The sequence below is a fragment of the Vulpes vulpes genome, chromosome 3, assembly GCF_048418805.1.
Source record: "Vulpes vulpes isolate BD-2025 chromosome 3, VulVul3, whole genome shotgun sequence".
Taxonomy (NCBI): domain Eukaryota; kingdom Metazoa; phylum Chordata; class Mammalia; order Carnivora; family Canidae; genus Vulpes; species Vulpes vulpes.
In genome coordinates, this window is record NC_132782.1 from 72,293,147 (window position 1) to 72,316,098 (window position 22,952).

The 22,952-nt window shown below is 39.4% G+C and overlaps 1 protein-coding gene across 1 annotated transcript; it reads left to right on the forward strand.

Moving 5' to 3' along the window:
- The first annotated feature begins 6,630 nt into the window (after window positions 1–6,630).
- LOC140598156 (uncharacterized) lies at window positions 6,631–18,626 on the forward strand. The gene is made up of 3 exons (XM_072751530.1): window positions 6,631–6,666; window positions 13,768–14,586; window positions 16,780–18,626. Exons 1-3 carry the CDS (start codon window positions 6,631–6,633, stop codon window positions 16,957–16,959), a joined length of 1,035 nt encoding a protein of 344 aa, XP_072607631.1. The 3' UTR covers window positions 16,960–18,626.
- Window positions 18,627–22,952: the final 4,326 nt, after the last annotated feature.

Sequence of the window (22,952 nt, forward strand, 5' to 3'; positions counted from 1 at the left end):
AACCCAATTAAGCAATGAGCAAGTGGTCTAAGCAGAGAAACATCACAAAAAAATATATATAAAATGACAAAAAACATTAGATTTGATTAAAATAAGGAGATAATTTAGAAAAACTACACACTTAGAAAAGCTAAAATTCAGCAACTAAACCATTAATTGCAGAGCAACAGGAACTATGGTGGAGATCCATAATGGCGCAGACACTTTGCAAAACAGTTTGGCTGTTTTGTTTTGTTTTGCTTTGTTTTTTTTTGGCAGAGCTAATGTACTACCGTGCAATCCAAAATTCTTGCTTCTAGGTATCTGCTTAGCTAATTTAAAATTTAAGTTGCCATGAAAATCTGTATGCTAACGTTCATGGATATTTTATTCATAGCTGTTAAGTATTTGAAGCAATCAGACTTCCATTAATAGGATAAACTGAACTGTGGTCCATTCATACAATGTAATGCTAGTCAGCAGTAAGACAAATGAGCTATGGAGTCACATAAATGAATCCTAAAAGCATATTTCGACGTGAAAGAAGCTAATCTGAAAATACTCCATTCTATATGACTCCAATTACATTGCATTGTTGAAAAGGCAAAATTATAGACATAATAAATAATCAGTGGTTGCCAGGAATTCTGGAGAAGTGAAGAACTGAAGGGGCAAAGCAGAGGACATTTTTTGAGAGCAGTGAAACTATTTTGTACTATGCTATGATTTTGCCTACACAACACTATGCATTTATCAGAATCCATAGAACTTTCCAGGATGGAATCCAGAACGTGGCAAAACAATCAAAGCATTTTGCAAATGCATGAAACAAACTTACCAAAGTGGTTTAGGGAAAATGTGCTGACCTAGGTAAGTTTGGAAATGAATGAAGTCTGTAATAAAGGGAAAATAAACTGGTATCAGTTGAATAAGGCTGTTTACCATGGGGTACTGTTGAAAAATTCTGGCACTATATTCACATCTACTGGAATTGGACAATTAGTTAAAAGGATGGCTGATATGATGGACAGCCAATCTTTCACTGTTGCATTGAGAGTTAGTAAGGAAGTGGCTGGAGTGATCCAGAGAAAGTTCTAGAACTTGAATTGTACCACAGAATAGGTCTCTCCCTTGAATCAAGTTCTTGTACCCTTAACCCCATGTCTTTGGCTGAGTTCTGTGGAGGATGAGTATGAGAGATGTACACAGCCTTTCCCCACTGGAGGAGTGGATCCCATCTGGCCTGGGCACCAATCAGGGAGAAAGACAGCTGGAAATGCTTAGCAATCAACTCTCAACAATATCCAGTGAATGGAGCATGGACTGGCAAAGACCCTTCAGAAGGGTTCTCGGAGCATCCTCAAGAGCCTACCACAATAATGAGCATCTTTTCTTCCTCTTGTCCATACATTATATCAGCAATTTTCCAATGCGAATTATTGAGACAGAATTTCCTCAAATTTTATCATAATGACATCTAGTCATTCGGCTCTCACAATGACAATTCATTTAATTCCTTGTAAACATATTGTGTTCTCATATTTTCTGGATTTGCTAACACCTATATGTGCTTTTCTGTTTTTTAAACATGATCTTCTGATAATTTGTATATTTTAATGACATGTATTTTAGTGAGAGTAGTAGAACTGTTATACAACTTTAACCAGTGATACTTCTAGGTTATTTCAAATGACTACATGACATTTAGCTCATGCCCTCTTCCTTTAAAAGTTGAGTTATTACCACAAGGTTAAGCAACAGCATGAATAAAGCTTAGTTAAGCATCCACAAGAAGATAAATACCCTTTGTTTCTAAGTACACACCTCTCCCCACACATAGAATGGACTCACAGTGACGCATCTCATCACAGTCTTAACATGGAGAAAATTTCCAGAATCATATTAAATCCCCCTTGCTCCTAACCTGATTAAAGAGACTACGTCAAGACATTAGAGCTCTTACTTCTTGATTTTATTAACTGAGTAGTGGTTAAAAACTACTGTACTAATAGAGTAGTACCAAATAAAATATTTTATTGTATCATACCTAATTTATTTTTCTTCCTGAATGTCTGGTATTTCTGGACTTCTTTTTAAGCCATTTTTGTCTCTCTCTTTCTATCTTTAATTTCAGTTTAGGAGTTATATTCTTAAAAGTGAACCATGCAATGCCACCAGAGCAGATTGTCATTACTTCAGAGACTATTTATGAAGAAAGCATAAAAATATGTCAATGATCCATTTCCTTGCCTGCCTTCTCTCTTTCTAAAACAATTCTCAGAAGAATGAAGTATGCCACTAAATAACAACATGAGACGTTTTTAAACCTTAACTCAATATTTTTATTAAATAGGATCATTTTTCCATGTAGACATTTAGATGTTAACTGACAAAACTGATGCCATAGAAATGTTAATGAGAAAAACAATGAAGTTTGTCAAAGTTCCCTCTTTTATAACATTCATAAGTGAAAAACATTTTAGGAAAACTGAAGACCTCACCTACCACATAGAGAGTTTACAAAAGTAACTCTGTCAGCCAGTGCCTTGGACTCTAGGATAACTGCTATTAAGAATTCATCATTGGTGGGAACCCTGGGTGGCGCAGCAGTTTGGCGCCTGCCTTTGGCCCAGGGCGCAATCCTGGAGACCCGGGATCGAGTCCCACGTGGGCTCCTGGTGCATGGAGCCTGCTTCTCCCTCTGCCTGTGTCTCTGCCTCTCTCTCTCTCTTTCTATGTGTGACTATCATAAATAAATAAAAATTAAAAAAAAAAAAGAATTCATCATTGGTATCTTATGCCACGGCCTTTGTAAGGAACCAATCTACTCTGAAGTCACATGTTAGCTTGGTAAGTGTAGGTATTTAGCAGATCACTTCAAACTGGCAATGTAATAAGTAATACTGGCACTATAATAAATAAATCAATGATAATGAATTGTATTCACTTCTCTAAACATATTCATTTAAGTTTTAAAAGTAAAAAAAAAGAAAAAGAAATTTTAAAAGTCAATATTTTACAAATAAAAATACACAAGGTTTATGTAAGTTGCCCAACTCATTGAAGCCGAGATTCAAATCCAAATTTAGGGTGTTCAGTAGAAAATCTTTCCTGTTTGTGATAGGTCTAGGAAAACTGTGTAGTTAGTCAAGGAAAGCAAACCTGTAGTTGGGGAGAGGGGAAAAACTGTAGAGAAATATTTAACAGGTTCATGCTATCCACAGAGTAAAGCGATCCAAGATTTAGGATGTGGATTTCAAGAGTAGTACATACTTGAGAAGAATAGAAAATAACAATCAACCCAGAATTCAATGCATAGCCAACATCGCATAAGGTTTAAAGCAAAATAACATTTTTTAAAATTGTATGTATGTTTTCAAATGCTAACAACCTCAAACCAAACCAGAAATACGTTTCTAGCTCCTCAATTAGGGCTCAGACTTTCTTCCTGGTACCTGTTCTTTCTGCCAATTTGGCTCTGCCCTCTGAGTCATCTTTCCTTTCCATGAAGGTAGCTGATGATTTCAGACGAGTGGTTTAGATCTTTCTGAAGTTTTTACAAAGAGTTTTACATCACACTCTTGGTTTTATGTCTATTTAATTTGCCTGATAGCAACTTGGATGATATCTTTGTTTTGGAAGCTATTATTTGAGAATTATGTGCCATCTGGAGAGAATGAGAGTGAGAAAGAGTTTTCTTTTTTAGTCGAGGAGGCCCTGCCTTTTTTATATTTAGCTCATTTCTGTCTGGAGATCTTCTGAATTCCATTTCCACATTCATTAGGTACATATCATGTTTTTCATGGCTTGCAGGTTACAGCGTGTCCAAATTACCACCGCTAAATAACATAGGTCTTCTTTTCTCCAATTTCCAGCTAATATTCTTATTTTCTCTCAGTTCCTTACTGACAGCCTCTTCCATGCCTTTTTTGCTTTTAAGAATCTGCTTGGGGTCCTTCCTTTTTGACCTCTTCTCAAGTTTCCTCAGTGGGTCATTTTCCCTTGGACACGCGGTCTGAAATACAGTGACACATATGACTAAACACAAGCAAAATGTACCAATTTTCCAGATAATAGATTTTTTAAATCTTCTTTCATGCCCTATCATATTTTGATTTTGTTATTTTAGTCCTTCTAAGAATGGCTTTTACTGAATTGCATTTTGTTATTACACTACCTCAACACAGGTCTAAAACCTAAGAAATGACCGTAAGAAAATATATTTCCATATTTACAGTCATTACTTATACATGACTTAAATGTTGTTTCCAACCACTCAGTGCATGCAGAGTGGTATCCCCATGGGGGTAAAAACCTGTCAGAACTAACTGGTTTATATTCCTTCTAAATGCCATAGGTTTTACCTTTTTTTTTTTTCTTTTTTAATTTGGACCCTAGAAATCTTCATCGATAAATTGTGGTCAACTTCTAAGAAATAAGGAAGAACTATATCCCAAGTCAATCTTATCCCAGGCTTGATCATGAGTTCCTATATCTATTTCCCATTTGTTTTCATTTTCTTGAGCATTTATTTTTTTCACCTGCAGAATATAGAACTGTATGAACTATTTCAAGAGATTTTAAGAACTAAGCTAATCTAAAAGGGAAGTCATGTGACTTTCCACATGTAGAATTAAAAAAAAAAACTAATGTATTTTTTTCTGCCTTTAATATAATAAACTGACTGGCCATATTATCCAAGTGATTCCACTGGGCCATTTCTTAGGGACACCATTATTAGAATTCCAGATGCTCTTACTACTGTGTTCAATCCCAAACCCAGCATCCCTCACCATGTATACAACCTAATGCCAGAGAGTGACCATAGATCTTACGAAGTGCAAATTGACTACGATACTATTGATGTCAGTTTTTAGTACAGTTGATGTCTACACACTCTCCTTGATGTGATCCATCCAAATCAACTTTCAAACTCTCTCTCCAAATCACTCTAGCCAAAGTATAGTCTAGTATTTTTTAGGGTTGAAGAGATTGGAGTCCATGTAACAGATTACAGGTACATGGTGATGCAAGAGAGCTTGATTCTTATCTCATGGAGTTGAAGAACAAATCTCTTGGACAAAGGAGAGTGAGTAAAGCGATAGAAGTTTATTAAGCAAGGATTCAGAGAAAGGTCTCAGAGATGAGAGGGTTGCTCCTGGGGGCTTTTATTTGGCTGGCCTTTTATAGAAAACCTGACTAGGGACTTGACGGACTTGAGATTTCTTGTGCTGTCTTGAGTGGATGACATAGGACTGTTTTGAGTCTTGATGATTACTTGATAGCCCTCAAGGGAAGATACCCCCTAGCAGTGTGGAGCCAGGGGCCAGATTTCCTTCCTTATCTCTGTTTTTGTTGCATCTCAGTGTCCTTGGGATGAGAGCCTGACCTTGGGCCTTTCCCTTCTCTTTCCCTGCCTAGCCCTATCTGTCACTAACTCATTAGCATGCCTAGGATCTTGATACAAACAATTAACTATTAGTTGTTGCATAGCTGCACAAAGTTAACATAGTTCTTTTTAAATTTGCATCTGCCTTAGAAGTAAAGCTCTACTTTTAAGATGACATATAACCTACAATGGAGGAAGATAGAAGCAAGAGTTGAAATACATTATTGATATCTTTTGATAATATGTGTGGGGATAAGCATACATTGGTCATCTACAGGGGAAATTAGTGTCTCAGAATCAGTCACTTGATTAATAAGATATGAAGAAAAAGCTGTTTTGAATTGTATTTTTTAGACTAGTTGTAGCTGCCTTAGGATTTTCATCTTGAAATTGCTTTAAATCATATAAATTATAATAATAAAGAATTAAAATTATGTATCTGTTCAGGAATTCCATTTAAAAAAAAACAAATATAAATCCCATTTAATGTTTGACTTGAAGAACTGAAATGAGAAAAAGCTTGGTATAAGTATGTTGAGTGAAAAGCATTGTATCCAATAATCCATGTTGAAAATACTCCTACTAATAGTATACTCTTTCTACAGACCCAGGAGGACCTTCAAAGTAACGTTAAGTGGAGATCCCAAGTTGTAGTAGGATTATAGAGGAGAAAATATTTTCGTGAATCTTCTTGGGTCTAATTTATTTTTTTATGCATCCCGCAATCCATACTTACTTATTGTATACCTACCCTTTTGTACATTCTCTACCTATTCCGTGAATAATATTGAATTGTCTTTCACATGTGATGTTCTGGGCCTTTATTTTCCCAGTCTCCAAAGATTTTTATTAATATCTGTTGTTTAGAAAATAGTTTTAAGCTATTGGATTAAGCATATCTATGTATATAAACAGTTATGCTGCACATAGGAGTAGACCTAGTCTGAGACTTAGAAACACGAGACTAACATGGCTCATAAAAGGATAGAATTTGACAGTCAATTAGAATTTATATCATTTCACACGGAATCCAGAAGAATCCATAAAATGAATACTCTTCATTTCATTAGAGCTTAAATTAAGTCATAGTGCTGACAGAGATATTAGACAAATAATTGTAATAAAAATTGAATTACTGTGATAAATACTCCCATAGGAGAATATAGGGTCATATATCATGGAGACCCTAAGTTTAGTTGTCATAAAAAACTTACCCAGGAAATGAATTATCCTCTTCATCTCTTAAATAGAGTGTTCCGACAATGAATGTGAGAACAATAGAACTTGATGCAGAAATAGTATTTTAGGAGAGTGAAAAGATACGTATTTTTTTCAGTATCCAACAACTAGAATTGTACTAACAATTGCTTAATCTTTGCTGGTGTGTTTTATGATAATTATTAACTTCAAAGGGTATATTTGAAACTTTTCTTGTCTTTGCAGCTGTACTACTATCTATATGTACCAAAACACGCATTTAGCAAACCTTTTGGTATGTCAAAATTATATGTTTACAAGTTCACCTCCTACTATATTATGAAACATCTGAAATATGATATCAAATTTTATTACCCTTCCTTTCTCCACTTTTAACACAATACCTAGAAAATAGGAAGCAATTCATAAACTGTTTATTTACATTAACCAATTAGTTATTTGCATTGCTGATTACTGCATAATGCAGTGAAAGTATAAGAACACAGGAGGAACAAATTCAAAACAGAGAGTAAAAATTTCTCAAGGATAATAAAATTAGAAAAGAATACAGAACTCTCATAATTTTAACATCTGTGTCTTTAGAACTTTGCAAATCCTCCTTCATTCGATAGTGATTAATTTTCACTGGCAAAATCTCCATGGAATCACTCATCATTTTGATGAGTTACTGGGTGGAATTGTTATTTACTCGACTTGTGCAGTCAATCAGCAATGCTCATTCCTTACCCAAGTCATAACTACCACATTACCATTTCCATAGCAAATATTAATCAGCAGGTATTATACTATGGTGCCTGAATACCATGAGCTAAATTGTGCTGAATTATGATGCACATTAATAAAGTAGAACTCTCCAGAGATTGTTGATATATGGCAGTTATAACTCCACTCTTACTGATCATACATTAAAGTGTATTAAAGTGAGAAACACCCCTAAAATAAATAAATGAAAGCTTACTCTGCTTGAATAATTTCAATTTAGAAATGAGTGTGTTAACATGGCCTGTGAGTCACTTCCAGTCTTCTCCAAATTCCCTTGTAAAGGAGGTAGGGTGGGCTCACTTTATATTCTACTGCCCTCTGGCTGGTAAAACTTGCTGTCAGAATAAAAGATTAGTTAACATTCAACATATGTTAATTAATGTACTTTATTAAAATGTGTTATTGTTGCCTTTATTCATTCTCATTACTTAATTCATTGCTGTAGGGGATATAATAAAACCATTAGGATTTTCCAAATCATCAAAACCTCACACAGCTGAGTTAGATTTTAAATAGTAAGATCCTTCCTTTCACCTCTTGCTGCTTAAAATAATTATTTTTTTCTCAAACCATAATTTAAAAATTTATTGTATTGGCAAATCGAACTTCGATAAAAACAAATGAAAAAATAAAATAAAAATGTATTGTATCAAATGAATGAGGAAAATTCATTTGCAAAATATGTGGGAGATTTATGCTAGGAAGCTCAACTGAATCTGTTTAAAATATTTTGTATTATAAAGATTAAATCTTATAAATTTACAGTGCTGGGAAAGCCATTTAAGTTAATGATATATATACTCAGGCATACAATAGAACTTTCTTAATCAATGTAGTTTATTCCTCCCACGAAGCTTGCTGACTAATGTCCACGGTAGGCTAAGAACTTTCTGCTGACTGGCCAGGCTGAAGTACAACAATGTATGCCTATTCTCACCTGGTGAATTATTGTGGTTACCAAGAGTTGTGGTTACCAAGAGCAACTGCATTAGCTCTTAATCCTTTCACATCAGAGTAAACCGGGAGTTTTTGTGGAAACAAATCAACACCAAAGTCTCCTGGCTTACCACAAAAGTCGACTGCTTCCTTATGCAAAGTCTGCTGTATGTTGTATGACCCTTGAGTCAGCCAGCCTCCATCAAACACCTGGACTGATTTCAAGATACCATATACGGACATCATGTTGTTTGTGTTGTCTTTCAATGTATGTGTTTGATTTCTTGGGGCAAGGAAAGAGAAAATATGGAGAACAAATGAATTTTCTATGCTCTGTGCAAGAGTTTGTATACACTGTCTCCTACAACTCATTGTCCAGAGCTAGTCACATAGAATCAAACAAACTGCAGGGTAGCTTGTGATGTGCAGAATACATGGATATTTGGTGAGCATTACCTGTTTCTTCTGTTGTCATTGTGTAATTTGATCAAATTTTAAGAAATATATTAAAGAATACTTAAAAAATGGAAGTATAGCTTAATATAACATGACCTCTTTGGAACATCTTTGATGAAGACTAATTGATTTCAGAAGCATAATACCCAATTAAGTGTCAGTAGGATTTATGAAAAAAATAAAAAAATAAAAATAAGGAAAAGGCACTTAAAGGACTTAAAAGGATTCTTTGTGAGTGATTTTAACTTCTCATTAAACTTTTTTAAAAAGCACATAATCCTAATGGATGTTTTATAGTTATTTCTGCAAGTTGCATGAAAAAAGGCTTTCATAATCAGACTCAAATAGACTCATATTAAAAGAAAAGGCCTTGATCTTATACGTATAAGTGAAAATTATTTAAATTAAGATAAAATGTTTAACTTACATACATATCACTTTTAAAGAGTAGCAATATTGTATGGGGTTGAATCTTCTTTCTGTTGTGTGATTTTGACCAAGTTATTTAACTTACCTATAACTCAGGTCCTCATTTGTAAAAATAGGTTAAAAATAGTACACGTGTCTTGGAGTTGTGCAAAATAAAAGAAAAAACTATGTGAAAAGTGCTTACAGCACATAAAAATCTCTAAATGCATGTTAACTACTTTTGAATCATCACAATTTTAACTGACTTAATTAACAAGCCTAATTCTAGTATGATTTTCATTGGAAAATAAATCTTCTATTTCTAAAGCTAAAAATGAGTTTAGTTTTACTACATTTTAGCGTATATGCTTTTAAAAAGATAGTGCTTTTATAGATTTATTTTTAATTTAATAAATATAACTTTATTTTAAAATATATTTTCCAAATAAATTTGACCTTAAAAACATAATTAATTTATTAACTTCCTTAGCAATTTTTTTCCGTTATCTAATACATGGAAACTAAGTTAGCAAAGTCATAAGCCATAAAGTTTTATTTCAACTCTTAAAAACTTACTAACTTACATAAAGGCATATAATCAAAGACTGCTTTCAACCCATCTGTTAGCATTTGCAAAGCATTTGATTATCATTAATGAATAAACCTGAAGGGCTATAAATGAATAAGACTATAGAAGTAACCACTTAGAAATTTCAATCACTGATTATACATTCTTAATAGTGTCATATTTTTAGTTGTGTATTTTTCCAAGTGATCTAGTTTTATTTTTCTTTATCTTAACACTGGGACTTATTTATGTAATTATGTATGTATTTATTTATTTTTAAAGATTTTATTTATTTATTCATGAGAGACACACACACAGAGAGGCAGAGACATAGGTAGAGGAAGGAGCAGGCTCTATGTAAGGGGCCTGCTTGTGGGACTTGAATCCTCGGGACTCCAGGATTCATGCCCTGATCCCAAGGCAGATGTTGTTAACCACTGAGCCACCCAGGCGTCCCAACACTGGGATTTAAAGAGCATATAACATCATGAGACATTTTGTACATGTTTCAGATAAATTTATATATGACAATTAACAATGACTAGATCTTACTAGTATAGATTACCACTAAGAGATACGTAAGTATGCATTTTTTATAATATCATCCTGCATACACAAAATTCTCTTTAGTTCAATACCCAGGATGTATATTAAAATAAAACACAAGATTAATTTCCTTTTAGCTTTCTATTCTCTTTTTTCTTTTCTTTTTTTTTTTTGACTATGAATGCAAATATATGTAAAATCCAAATTTGTAGATATTTAGAATAAAAACTGAAAAGACATACCAGCAACATTCAAATTTGAATTTACTTCCCTTTCCTTTGCACCCAAATTACATGAAATGATAATTGTAAAAGTAATATATCAGTGACCTTCTTGATAAGTGGTCTTCCAACATCTCCTCACCTTTATCAGGGAAAACAATTGATCAAGTTTGCTGTTTCTCCACTTTCTATTCAAATGCTAAAATTAACCAATCATGTCAATTTGAACATATTCAAAATCTACCTAGAGTGAAGAGCATTTGAATTTCAAATGATATTTGGAATATACACTCACAAAAAATTTGAATTTATTTTAATATCAACTGATACTTGGGTCAGGATGAAACCTCCTGACAAAAAGAGAATAGATCTTCACTTTCTTGTCTTTTGATGAATGTCTATTTTTCAGTGTAAGGGGAAATATTCATATCTGGGAGAGAATGAATGTACAACTGACATCACAGCTTCTCTCTTAACGCTTGGAGCTTGTGGTTGCAAATTCATAGTTTCTATAACTTCGATGGAAAATTTTGAATTGGAAATATTGCACTGCAATTTTATAACCCAACAGAAAAAAAAATGTTTGAAAATAAATGAGGTAAACACAACTTTCAAGAGAACTTCTTGCATATGGCTTGTGGTGCCAAATAGATTTAAGCAGAGCAGCTGCGGCCTGAGTGGGATTCCCGATGGTCCTGTGGATAGATCTGTTCCCAGTGGTTAGGAGAGTTTCTTTTTATTGTTTCTGACAAGCATAGCAGTCTGGTCACAGGTGTAGAAGACAGTTTAAAAAAAGAAATATACAAATTTTGGCTGACATTTTAATTATATTTCCATAGACATCAGAGTAAATAACATTAAAGTTACAATTAAAGAAATAAGGAGACATCTAAAAGTATTTTTATTTGCTTGTCAGTGGGAAAGCTGCCTTTAAAAAAAAAGTGTATTTCCTGTGGTTTCATTATCAATGGCCTATATAACATTCCCACATATATCCTTGTGAAAGGAATTAATAAATTGTTAACATCTTTCATTGATGCTTTTATTTCTTCATTTGGATCTCTGACAACACTTCCTATATGACAATATAGAAGGCATAAATTTTATGTATGTGTATCAAAATAATTTGATTTCCGAGTTCTTACAATCTGGCCCTTTTTAAATATCCCAAAAAGAGCTAAAAAAGTGACTATATTAGAGAAAAAAAGTAGTTTTGCTACCCTATTGAAGATAGTTGTCACAGGTACAAATTACATAGTACAGAGATTCTAGCACAAATTGTTGGACCCTGGCTCACGGGTGCCAACGTGTCCCGGCGGACGCCCCAGAGACTCAGACCCCAGACAGGCAGATGCAATTAGCAAGAGGGTTTATTGGACGTTTGCGCAAACGGGCTCTCCGCCTCCGAAGAGGAAGAGAGCCCCGATTAGCAATTACAGGTATCTTTTAAAGGCAAAAGAAAAAAACTCGCTTAAAGACAAAAGAACCGCGGGAGTCACATAGCATCCAGGTTGATTTCTCAGAAGGTCAACATGAACCTATTCAGGGACATTCCAATCAGGGTGTGGGGGGAAATGGTTTTCTTATCACAAACAGAATGCTTTTTGTTGCTAAAACTTCAGGAAGGCACCTGGATGGGCTGCCTCTGGATTAGGGCTGGCCCTACTTACAGGGGGGGGTTTCTTCAAAATATTAAAAAAAAAAAGAATCCAAGAACATAAATCCCCATAAACAAATAAAATATTTATGTCACTCACAGTCCATGTTACAGTTTAAAAATTAGAGGCAGGATTTTCACATAATGATAGATGTCAGAACACTTACTGGTTGAGACTGGTCTCATGAAAATCATACTCTGATAAACATTACGCTTAGCCTATATACATTACATGAACAAATTTCTCCTAATATTTCACTGTGGTGTGATAAAGTTTAGAACCCTAGATATTGAAGAGTGACAAACCATCTCTGTGCTCACATCACCAAATCTATCTATAGGTTATACTTCCACTCCTTGTTGAGATTTATTTTGACCATTACAGTGCTAAACTAGTTAATGCAAATCTCCTCTCTTCCTTTCTGGGATGAGTATGTTAAGTGTAATGCAGACAGAAGCCTCAGATTCATTCAAAGGCCATGCTGGCATGCTAGGAAGAACAAAAAACTGAAAGAAATATTACTCCCTCAGTATTCAGATTTCCAAGGTGGTTCTATTTTCATGACAGCCTGACCAAGATTTATTTTTAGAAGACCTTTCTTTTCTTATATAGTTTGTGTTCAAATTCTTAAATGAACTCACATTTTTAACACTCACAGTCCGTGTAACAGTTTAACAATTAGAGGCAGGATTTTCACATAAAAATAAATTTGAGGGGATCCCTGGGTGGCTCAGCAGTTTAGCGCCTGCTTTTGGCCCAGGGTGCGATCCCGGAGTTCCGGGATCGAGTCCCACGGTGGGCTCCCGGCATGGAGCCCGCTTCTCCCTCTGCCTGTGTCTGCCTCTCTGCTCTCTCTATGACTATCATGAATAAATAATAAATAAATAAATAAATAAATAAATAAATAAATTTGAATTCTTAAATTGAAATTCTTAAATTCTTTTCATATTTGTAAAATGCAGGAGATGAAACATTTAATAGACAATACTCCATTATATGTGGATATAAATACGTTATAGGAAGTCAGATCCAGTCTTAGAAGGTAAAGAACATGGTAATAGATTGCAAAATCTTCAGAGCTTAGAATAGAAAATGTAGGGAAAGACAGACAGCCAATGAAAAGCAGTTTCCCATGATAAGATGTCTATGAAAACAAAGTCAGTGTGAAGAAACCCCCCCTGTAAGTAGGGCCAGCCCTAATCCAGAGGCAGCCCATCCAGGTGCCTTCCTGAAGTTTTAGCAACAAAAAGCATTCTGTTTACAATAAGAAAACCATTTCCCCCCACACCCTGATTGGAATGTCCCTGAATAGGTTCATGTTGACCTTCTGAGAAATCAACCTGGATGCTATGCCACTCCCGCGGTTCTTTTGTCTTTAAGCGAGTTTTTTTCTTTTGCCTTTAAAAGATACCTGTAATTGCTAATCGGGGCTCTCTTCCTCTTCGGAGGCGGAGAGCCCGTTTGCGCAAACGTCCAATAAACCCTCTTGCTAATTGCATCTGCCTGTCTGGGGTCTGAGTCTCTGGGGCGTCCGCCGGGACACGTTGGCACCCGTGAGCCAGGGTCCAACATTTGGGGGCTCGTCCGGGATCCGAGACGCCCCAGGCTCAATCCTAAGACCGGTAGGAGGTAAGACCGAGCTCGCTAAATGTCATATCTGTCTCGTCTGTTTGTCTGACTGGCCGGGTCTGTATTGTGCCGGGTCTGTATTGTGCCTGCAGGACGCTGTACTCTGTATTTGGACCAGCGGGGGAGGCAGACGTGCCCGAGACCCCTGGTCCCCCTCCGGAGTCGGACTCTGGAGTGGTCTGGAAGAGGAACGGAGCCCGGCACTCCCTCCTCTTCGGGGAGGGTCGTTGTTCGCGACCGCTCCCATCTGAATCCGCCGTGCCAGTCCTGTCATCTGTGTACGTCTGTCTGTTCTGTGTCTTTCTTCCTGTCCTCCTCCTCCCCGCTCACCTCTTTTCTACACCCGCGGGGCAAACTGTAACCACCCCTTTAAGCCTCACTCTAGATCACTGGAAAGAAGTCGCAAGCCGAGAACACAACCTTTCGGTCGAAGTCAGAAGACGAAAATGGGTCACCTTCTGCTCCTCAGAGTGGCCGACTCTCAACGTCGGGTGGCCCAGGAATGGAACTTTTAATATTGATATTATCTTGCAGGTGAAGGCCCCGGTCTCTCAGCCAGGACCCCATGGGCACCCTGATCAGCTCCTGCAGACTCTCCTCACCACGGAGGAGAGACAGCGCGTCTACAGAAAAACGTCCCCGGGGCGGATGGGAGGCCGCCCCAGCTGCCTAATGAAATCGAGGATGTTTTCCCCCTTGGTTGGCCCGACCTGGGACTACGACACTGCTGCTGGGAGGGAGCGGCTCCTTCTCTATCGCCAGGTACTCCTAGCGGGTCTCAAAGGGGCAGGGCGATGCCCCACCAATTTGGCAAAGGTACGTGCTATAGTGTAGGGAAAAGATGAGACGCCGGCAGGTTTTCTGGAAAGATTAATGGAGGGCTACCATATGTATACTTAGAGAGAGAGAGAGGAAACGCAGTAAAGAACTGACTGGGATACTGGCCACCGTAGTACAGGGCTCAGGGCAAAGTAAGTCAGGACAGAGTAAGGACCTGGGAGACAAAAGAAAACCACGGGTTGAACGAGACCAGTGTGCCTACTGCAAGGAAAAAGGACATTGGGTTAAAGATTGTCCAAAGAAGGGCCTAACGCAGGGACCTAAGAAGAAGCCCATTCCCGTACTGTCCCTAGAGAATGAAGATTAGGGATGTCAGGGCCAGGAGCCCCCCCCGCCCCCCGAGCCTCGGATAACCCTTAAAGTGGGGGGCCAACCAGTGACCTTCCTGGTTGCTACGGGAGCTCAACATTCAGTTTTAACTGAGGCAGAAGGACCCTTGAGCTCTATCTAAAGATGCATTCTTTTGCCTAAAGTTAAGCTCTCAAAGCCAGCCTATTTTTGCCTTTGAATGGAAAGATCCTGAGACGGGATTCTCAGGACAACTCACTTGGACAAGGCTACCACAGGGATTCAAAAACTCCCCCACCTTGTTCAACGAAGCCTTGCATCAGGACTTGGCAGACTTCCGAGTTGGCCATCCGGACCTCGTTCTTCTGCAGTACGTGGATGATTTTGCTCATAGCGGCTAAGACGGAACAGGATTGTGTAAAAGGTACGGGGGCCCTGCTCGAGAGACTGGGAGGACTGGGGTATAGGGCCTCCGCCAAAAAGGCCCAAATAGGCCAGAGACGAGTGACCTATCTGGGATATCTCCTGGAAGGAGGCCAGAGGTGGCTGACGGAGGGCCGCAAAAAGGCTGTAGCCCTGATCCCAGCACCCACTGATGCCAGAGGGCTACGAGAGTTCCTCCGCAGTGCTGGGTTCTGCCGCCTCTGGGTACCCGGGTTTGCAGAGCTGGCGGCTCCCCTATATCCTCTCACGAAATCCAACACCCCCTACCACTGGGGAAAGGAGCAACAATTGGCTTTTGACAAAATAAAAAGGGCCTTATTGACTGCCCCTGCCCTGAGCCTCCCAGATGTAACCAAGCCATTTGCGCTATATGCTGATGAACACCAAGGAATAGCCAAAGGGGTCCTAACTCAGAAACTGGGACCCTGGAAAAGGCCCGTGGCATACTTTTCAAAAGAAAATTAGACAGAGTGGCTGCAGGATGGCCCCCATGTCTCCGAATAATAGCGGCTGTGGCAGTCCTGGTAAAAGACTCAGATAAGTTGGCCTTCAGCCAACCCCTCACTGTGGTGGCCCCCCCCATGCCATAGAGACAGTCATCCGCCAGCCCCCGATCGATGGCTCTCAAAAGCTCGGGCCACCCTTTATCAGGCCATGTTACTGAATTCCGAGCGGATACGGTTCGGAACGGCTACATCCCTAAACCCAGCCACCTTGCTTCCAGAAACCGAGTCCCCCTCCCTGCTAACGCATGATTGCCACCAGATCCTAGCCGAGGTCCATGGCACCAGAGGGGACTTGACGGACCAGCCTTTGCCAGATGCTGAAGCAACCTGGTACACCGAGGGGAGTAGCTTTCTACGAAATGGTGAACGTAAAGCCGGGGCGGCCGGGGTAGATAATTCACTGTCCGGGGCATCAGCGAGGCAACGACCCAGTAGCAGAGGGGAACAGGATGGCCGATGAAACAGCACGAGCCGCTGCACTAGGCCCACAGGAGGATGGACAGAAGCATCCCCCACCAAACGAGAAATTGCCCAGGTGGTTGTCAAGAAAATCCTAGAAGAAATTTTCCCCTGGTTTGGACTGCCCAAGGTAATAGGGTTGGACAACGGCCCTGCCTTCGTCTCCCAGGTAAGTCAGTTGGTGGCCAGATTACTGGGGATAAATTAAAAATTACATTGTGCATACAGACCCCAGAGCTCAGGGCAGGTAGAAAGAATAAATAGAACAATTAAAGAGACCCTAACCAAATTGACATTGGAGACTGGCACTAGAGACTGGGTCCAACTCCCCCCTATGGTTCTGTTCCGAGTCTGGAACATTCCCGCGCGCCATGGGCTAACTCCTTACGAGATTCTCTATGGAGGTCCCCCACCAGTAATGGACTTGCTAGATTCTGCTATTGACCCTCTTGCTAACACTCCCGGTTTACAGGACAGGCTAAAGGCCTCCAGATTATCCAGCGCCAGATCTGGAAACCCCTTGCGGCTGTCTACCGCCCCGGAGACACAACCGGCCCACACCCGTTCCAGATCGGTGACTCCGTCTACATCAGGAGACATCAGTCCAGGACGCTTGAGCCCCGCTGGAAGGGCCCATACACTGTACTACTGACCACCCCAACCGCCTTAAAGGTAGACGGCATTGCTGCTTGGGTCCACGCCTCACACGTCAAGCGCGCCCCATCAACGAGCACCGCTGACGCCAGCCAGGACGGACCGGAGGAGCCACCTCAGTGGAAGCTCCACCGCACCCAAAACCCGCTCAAGATAAGACTTTCAAAAATTGTTCAATGACAGTTGTTATATTCCTACCTCTCCTAGCGCTCTTCACCTCCACCAAAGGTGACCCTCATGCCCTCAAAATGTTAACCTGGCAGGTACTAACGTCTGGGGGTGACGAGGTCTGGTCTATAACTAAGACCGCCCCCGTGGGAACCTGGTGGCCTAACCTATATCCTGACCTATGCAAGCTAACCATAGGGGCCCCTAGCCCATGGGACCTAGAGGGATACTTGGACACCTCTAGAGCCCCTAACCGAGAAAGCCCTCCAGGGCAACTGGGATTAGACCCATGGGGAGGATGTGGCACGCCTGACAGAAGGGCCATGCTCAGCACTCTTCCCTTTTATGTCTGTCCCGGGTACCACAGAGATCGCAGGCTAAATCCCACCTGTGGAGGAGGGGAATACTTCTATCGTAAAAATTGGGGGTGCGAGACTAGGGAGACACAGGATGAGAGGCCCTCCTCCTCCTGGGATTACATCACTGTCAAGGCTAACTATACTCACCCGGGGTTACCAGGAACTCTGCAATACTACCGCCCCGATTTTAGGGACTGACTCTTACCTGGAGCCCCAGCCGGGAACTTGGTGGGCATGCAACAAAGGCCTCACCCCCTGTGTGTCAGCTAAGGTTCTAAATAGCTCAAACGATTTCTGTGTCATGGTGCAGATCATACCCAGGGTGTTCTATCACCCTGCTGAAACTCTAGAAAATCAGTATGATGAACATCCCACCCGTTTTTGGCGCGAACCTGTCTCCCTAACCCTAGTCGTTATGTTGGGACTAGGGGTCGCTACTGGGGTGGGTACTGGCGCAGCTGCTCTGATCCAGGGCTCACGACGTTATATAGAACTCCAGGCAGCTGTAAATGAGGATCTATGGGCACTAGAGCAGTCCGTTTCTAAGTTAGAACAGTCCCTCACCTCACTTTCAGAAGTAGCACTTCAAAACAGGAGAGGCTTGGATTTACTACTCCTGAAAGAGGGAGGACTGTGTGCGGCCCTGGGAGAGAAATGCTGTTTCTGTGCAGGCCATTCTGGAGTCATCAGAGACTCCATGGCCAAACTCAGGGATAGGCTAAATAAAAGACAAAGGGACTGGGAGGCCCAGCAGGGCTGGTTTAAAAGCTGGTTTAATCAGTCTCCCTGGTTGACCACCCTAATCTCTACCATTATGGGCCCTCTAGTTATCCTGCTCCTGCTGCTAACTTTCGGCCCCTGCATCCTTAACCGGCTGCTCCAGTTCATCCGAGAAAAATTGTCCATTACCCAAGCTCTGGTATTAACAATGTCGGGCCCTCCAAACTGAAAAAAATAAATGTTCCCTAAGATTTTAAGGTTAAAATCAGCCCAAACAAAGAGGAGGGAATGAAGAAACCCCCCCTGTAAGTAGGGCCAGCCCTAATCCAGAGGCAGCCCATCCAGGTGCCTTCCTGAAGTTTTAGCAACAAAAAGCATTCTGTTTACAATAAGAAAACCATTTCCCCCCACACCCTGATTGGAATGTCCCTGAATAGGTTCATGTTGACCTTCTGAGAAATCAACCTGGATGCTATGCCACTCCCGCGGTTCTTTTGTCTTTAAGCGAGTTTTTTTCTTTTGCCTTTAAAAGATACCTGTAATTGCTAATCGGGGCTCTCTTCCTCTTCGGAGGCGGAGAGCCCGTTTGCGCAAACGTCCAATAAACCCTCTTGCTAATTGCATCTGCCTGTCTGGGGTCTGAGTCTCTGGGGCGTCCGCCGGGACACGTTGGCACCCGTGAGCCAGGGTCCAACAAGTGTTACCCTGGGAGTCCAATTGTTCAGCGCCATTGGAGGACCTGAACTTCTTTTGTGAAAAGACCAGCTAATTTTCTCTTCCATTCAATGTCTTTGTTTTTGGTTTAGTTTTGTATTGTTGTTGTTTTAGGGATGAGGTAGTGAAAGGGACAGTTTTGCACACTGCATCATTAGAAGAGGAAAGTTAATCCTCTGTATATGTTGATGAAGTTTTGGAATATAGGTGAGGTTTGGTGGGGGGAGGTCCAGAGGCAACGACCAAGAAAGAATTCTTGAGACATCTTTGATGTTAAATGGTGGTTTTATTAAAGCCTGGAGACAGGACCCATGGGCAGGAAGAGCTGCTGCCCTGGGCCTGTGAGGGGTGGCTGATTATATACCTGGGAGGTGGAAGGGGTTTGAGGAGAGCATACTCTCTAAGGAATTTTGGAAGCAAGGTTTCCAGGACCTTGAGGGGGCTGGCCGTTTTTGGGAAAAGGTCATTTATTACCATCTAATAAAACCTGAGTCATGAGACCCTTCACATGTGTATTGGTGGACCATGCACTCGAGGGATGATTGCCAACGTGTATCATGGGGGTTTAGAGATAAAAGGAAATTTCTAAAGGAATTCTCATATTCTAAAGTAGACTTGCAGGATCCTGGGGGTCGGGCTAAGATTGGCTTCTGCCCTTAGTGAAGTGTGAACATCTATGCAGTTAAGTCTCTAGAGGAATGTCACTCTCCCTGCTTCAAGGACTTGTCAATGTGCTTTGTCCTCAGCTAGTCCTCTATTCCACCATCAATGTGACTATCATATTTTAGAACTGGGAAAAAAATATAAAGGTTACTGAGAAAAGTGAAATAACTATTTCTATTTCTAGCCAAAGTTATTAGAAAACTTCAGTCATTAGGTAAACTTAATCAAACATTGGAAACAAACCTAACTTCTCAGATACATGTCTGGAAAAAAATTATCAACTGAGGAACAATTTTGTTTCAGAAACTTACAAATCTGGGCAGCCCGGATGGCTCAGCGGTTTAGTGCCGCCTTCGGCCCAGGACCTGATCCTGGAGACCTGGGGTTGAGTCCCATGTTGGCTCCCTACATGGGGCCTGCTTCTCCCTCTGCCTGTGTCTCTGCCTCTCTCTCTCTCTCTCTCAATCTGTGTCTCTCATGAATAAATAAATGAAATCTTAAAAAAAAGAAAAAAGAAACTTACAAATCTCTTGCTAGTGAACCATTTAAGATATTAGTAAATGACTCATGAAGATTTAGAGGATTATCCTAGGAGAAAATTTGAAATGCTCACTGGCTCCAGATTTTGAGAGTTCCTCTTGAGTTTTTGACAACTCATTCTACTTTCCTCCATTGTTCCTCGATGCATGCTGATTTGTATTGTCCCACAAAAACTAAAATATTATAACTACACTGAGGCAAAATATGTGATTTTTTTATGCTTTTGCTATTGTGATTTTAATCTTAAACTGAGAAAAACAGCAGTCCTTCTGACAGTAGACACAAAAATAATTTACAAGTCTCTTTGCATGTTCAGAAATTATGGAAGCTTAAAGCAAGCAAGTGAGCTAGTGCCCTGGAATCTCTCTCATCTAACCAAAATTCCTTAAATATTAAAATCAATACCTAGAACCCCTATGTCACACAAAATATCATCTTTCTTAAATTTGACTTTAATTATTGTGTAATATAATAAATATTACAAATATTTTCAAAGAATATTTTTCTAAGCATGAACCTGAGGGTTCTTTAAAGGGGAAATGTGCACCAAAGCAACTTTTGTGCCTTCCCAGAGTCTGCCTACCACTTGACCTCATTACAATCATACTGAACTACCAGTCAATATTTATCTGCTCATATCCTATTCTTAAAACAGTCTCACACTGATATCAATAAAACAAAAGAAAGTTGTCAGAAATAGCATTTCTTCTGGACGTTAGGTTTTGACTCTCTGTTTCAGTTTGGTTTTGTTTTCTTTTATTTTCCAGCCAACCAGCTGCTTTCAGTAACAATATGATTTTTTTCATTCTTAGACTGAAATATCAAGGATTTTAATAGCATTTTTGAGAGTAGAGAATCTTCTATTAGTCCATTTAAAAATAATAGAAATGTGCATCAAAATGGACATGGCAAGAAGCATGTTAACTGTGCCTATACAAAGAACAGGGAATGCTGGCTTATCTTTGAATGTGATGAATAAATGTGTCTCATTTTAGGATCATGCAATTTCAGCTTGTTTCAGCAATTTCACATTTCACTTTCTAGTTCCAACTTTGGATTCCTTGACTGAATAAGACCCTGCTCATCCTGCAGACAGTTTTACTTCTACATGCATTTCCTAATTGAGCTTAAAGGATAAATCCAATAGCTCAGCATGTAAGATTCAACAGAGTTTAACGGCTTATTCAAAGGTGTTTACACTGTTCAGAATATTGGCTAACATGCTAGAAATCCATTTTGAAGAGACAACAATTGTCAGATCAAGTGGGTTTTCAGAGAAGCGGGCAGCCAGAGATGTAAGAGTAAATACTTAAACCATGGATTGAATGAACATATACACTCTGGTCCTTTCAGCTGGATATTCCTACTTTCCTGGACAGTTTTCATTTCCTTCAAGCAAATGTCATTGTTTGAGAATACCCAGCTTTTGGAGGGTGAGCAACATTTTACTAGAAGAGTTACTATTGGATGAACTTATCAAAAAGCGTGAGAAAATGTAGTTATTGTATTTCAGTAATATAATAATAATAGTTAAAATATGCGGTAAGTACTACCTGCAGAGTATACGTGCCTATACTGAAAAATGCAGTCTTCAATTTTTCACTTTCCATTAACTCCTTTCTCTTTTTGCTGCTGTAGGATATCAACCCAAGCTTCAAAGGAAATTGACTAACTTGCATCATGGTACCCTTCCCATACTTCTCACCTGACCTCTCTCTCCCTGCTTTGACACTGTTGACTGATTACCTCTAACTGACACACCCATCTCCTAGCCTCTGTGACAACAAACATTTTTGGAGCCCCTCCTACCTGTAAGCTGCAGCTTTTCAGCATCCTTTGTAAATTTAGGCTTTCCCATTCATTTCTGATGTGAATGGCAATAAACTAGTGCATCTCATTTCTCTGTCAAATTAGCATTATGGCTAGCAAAGTAACTTGAAGAGATGTGTAGACCCAAACATATTTCATAAGGATTTTAACCCATCAAATATTATGACAGTCATGACAAGTATTGAAGTCAAAAGTTTCAAAAAGTTTTGGTGAAAATAATTATAGCCAATATTTTTTCTAATACGACACACTTTACACAGCATCTTCCCCACCATTGTCTTCACTAAACCTTCAAAACGATTACATAGTAAAGTGATGGCTTTCATTTTCTAACTAAATTAGCTAAATTTTGCAAATTAAAGGCTAAATCTCAGAAAGGTTGAGGTACTAATGCACGTTTGGGTTTCTAATACTTTCAAGAACTAAGAACCAAATGATCTTAGCTCATTTCACAATGGTAGAGTGTCTATAAACAGGAAAACAGAACATGAAAGAAATTCCGTTGTTGGTTAGTATGTAAAGATTAAAACTTACAAGAGTTGCAACTTAAGACCAAACATAATTCCATGTGAGCAAAAGTGGTTTTAAGCTGCTTATTCTAAAAAATTGTGGAATGTAATGGTTTTCTGAAAAAAAAAAAAGAAAGAAATGTGTTAGAAAGTACATTTCATCATCTAATGCATTCGTGATAGGTTTTCCTGACAATAGGTATCCTTTATATAATATGATAAAAATGGCACCTGACCTCTGTGATCTTCCTTCCAAAAAAGAGATAAGCCTAGTCTAATCATGAGAAAGACATTAAATCTACCAGAATTGAGAGACAGTATAGATAGATAATACTGTCCATTACCCCCCAAAGTTGTCAAGATCATTAACAACAAGGAAAACCTGGGAAACTGTCACGGCTAAGTGGAGTTTAAAAAGCCATATAAACTAAATGTAATGCAGCATACCGTAGTGAGAGCCTGTCATATAAAAAAGTACATTAAATTTT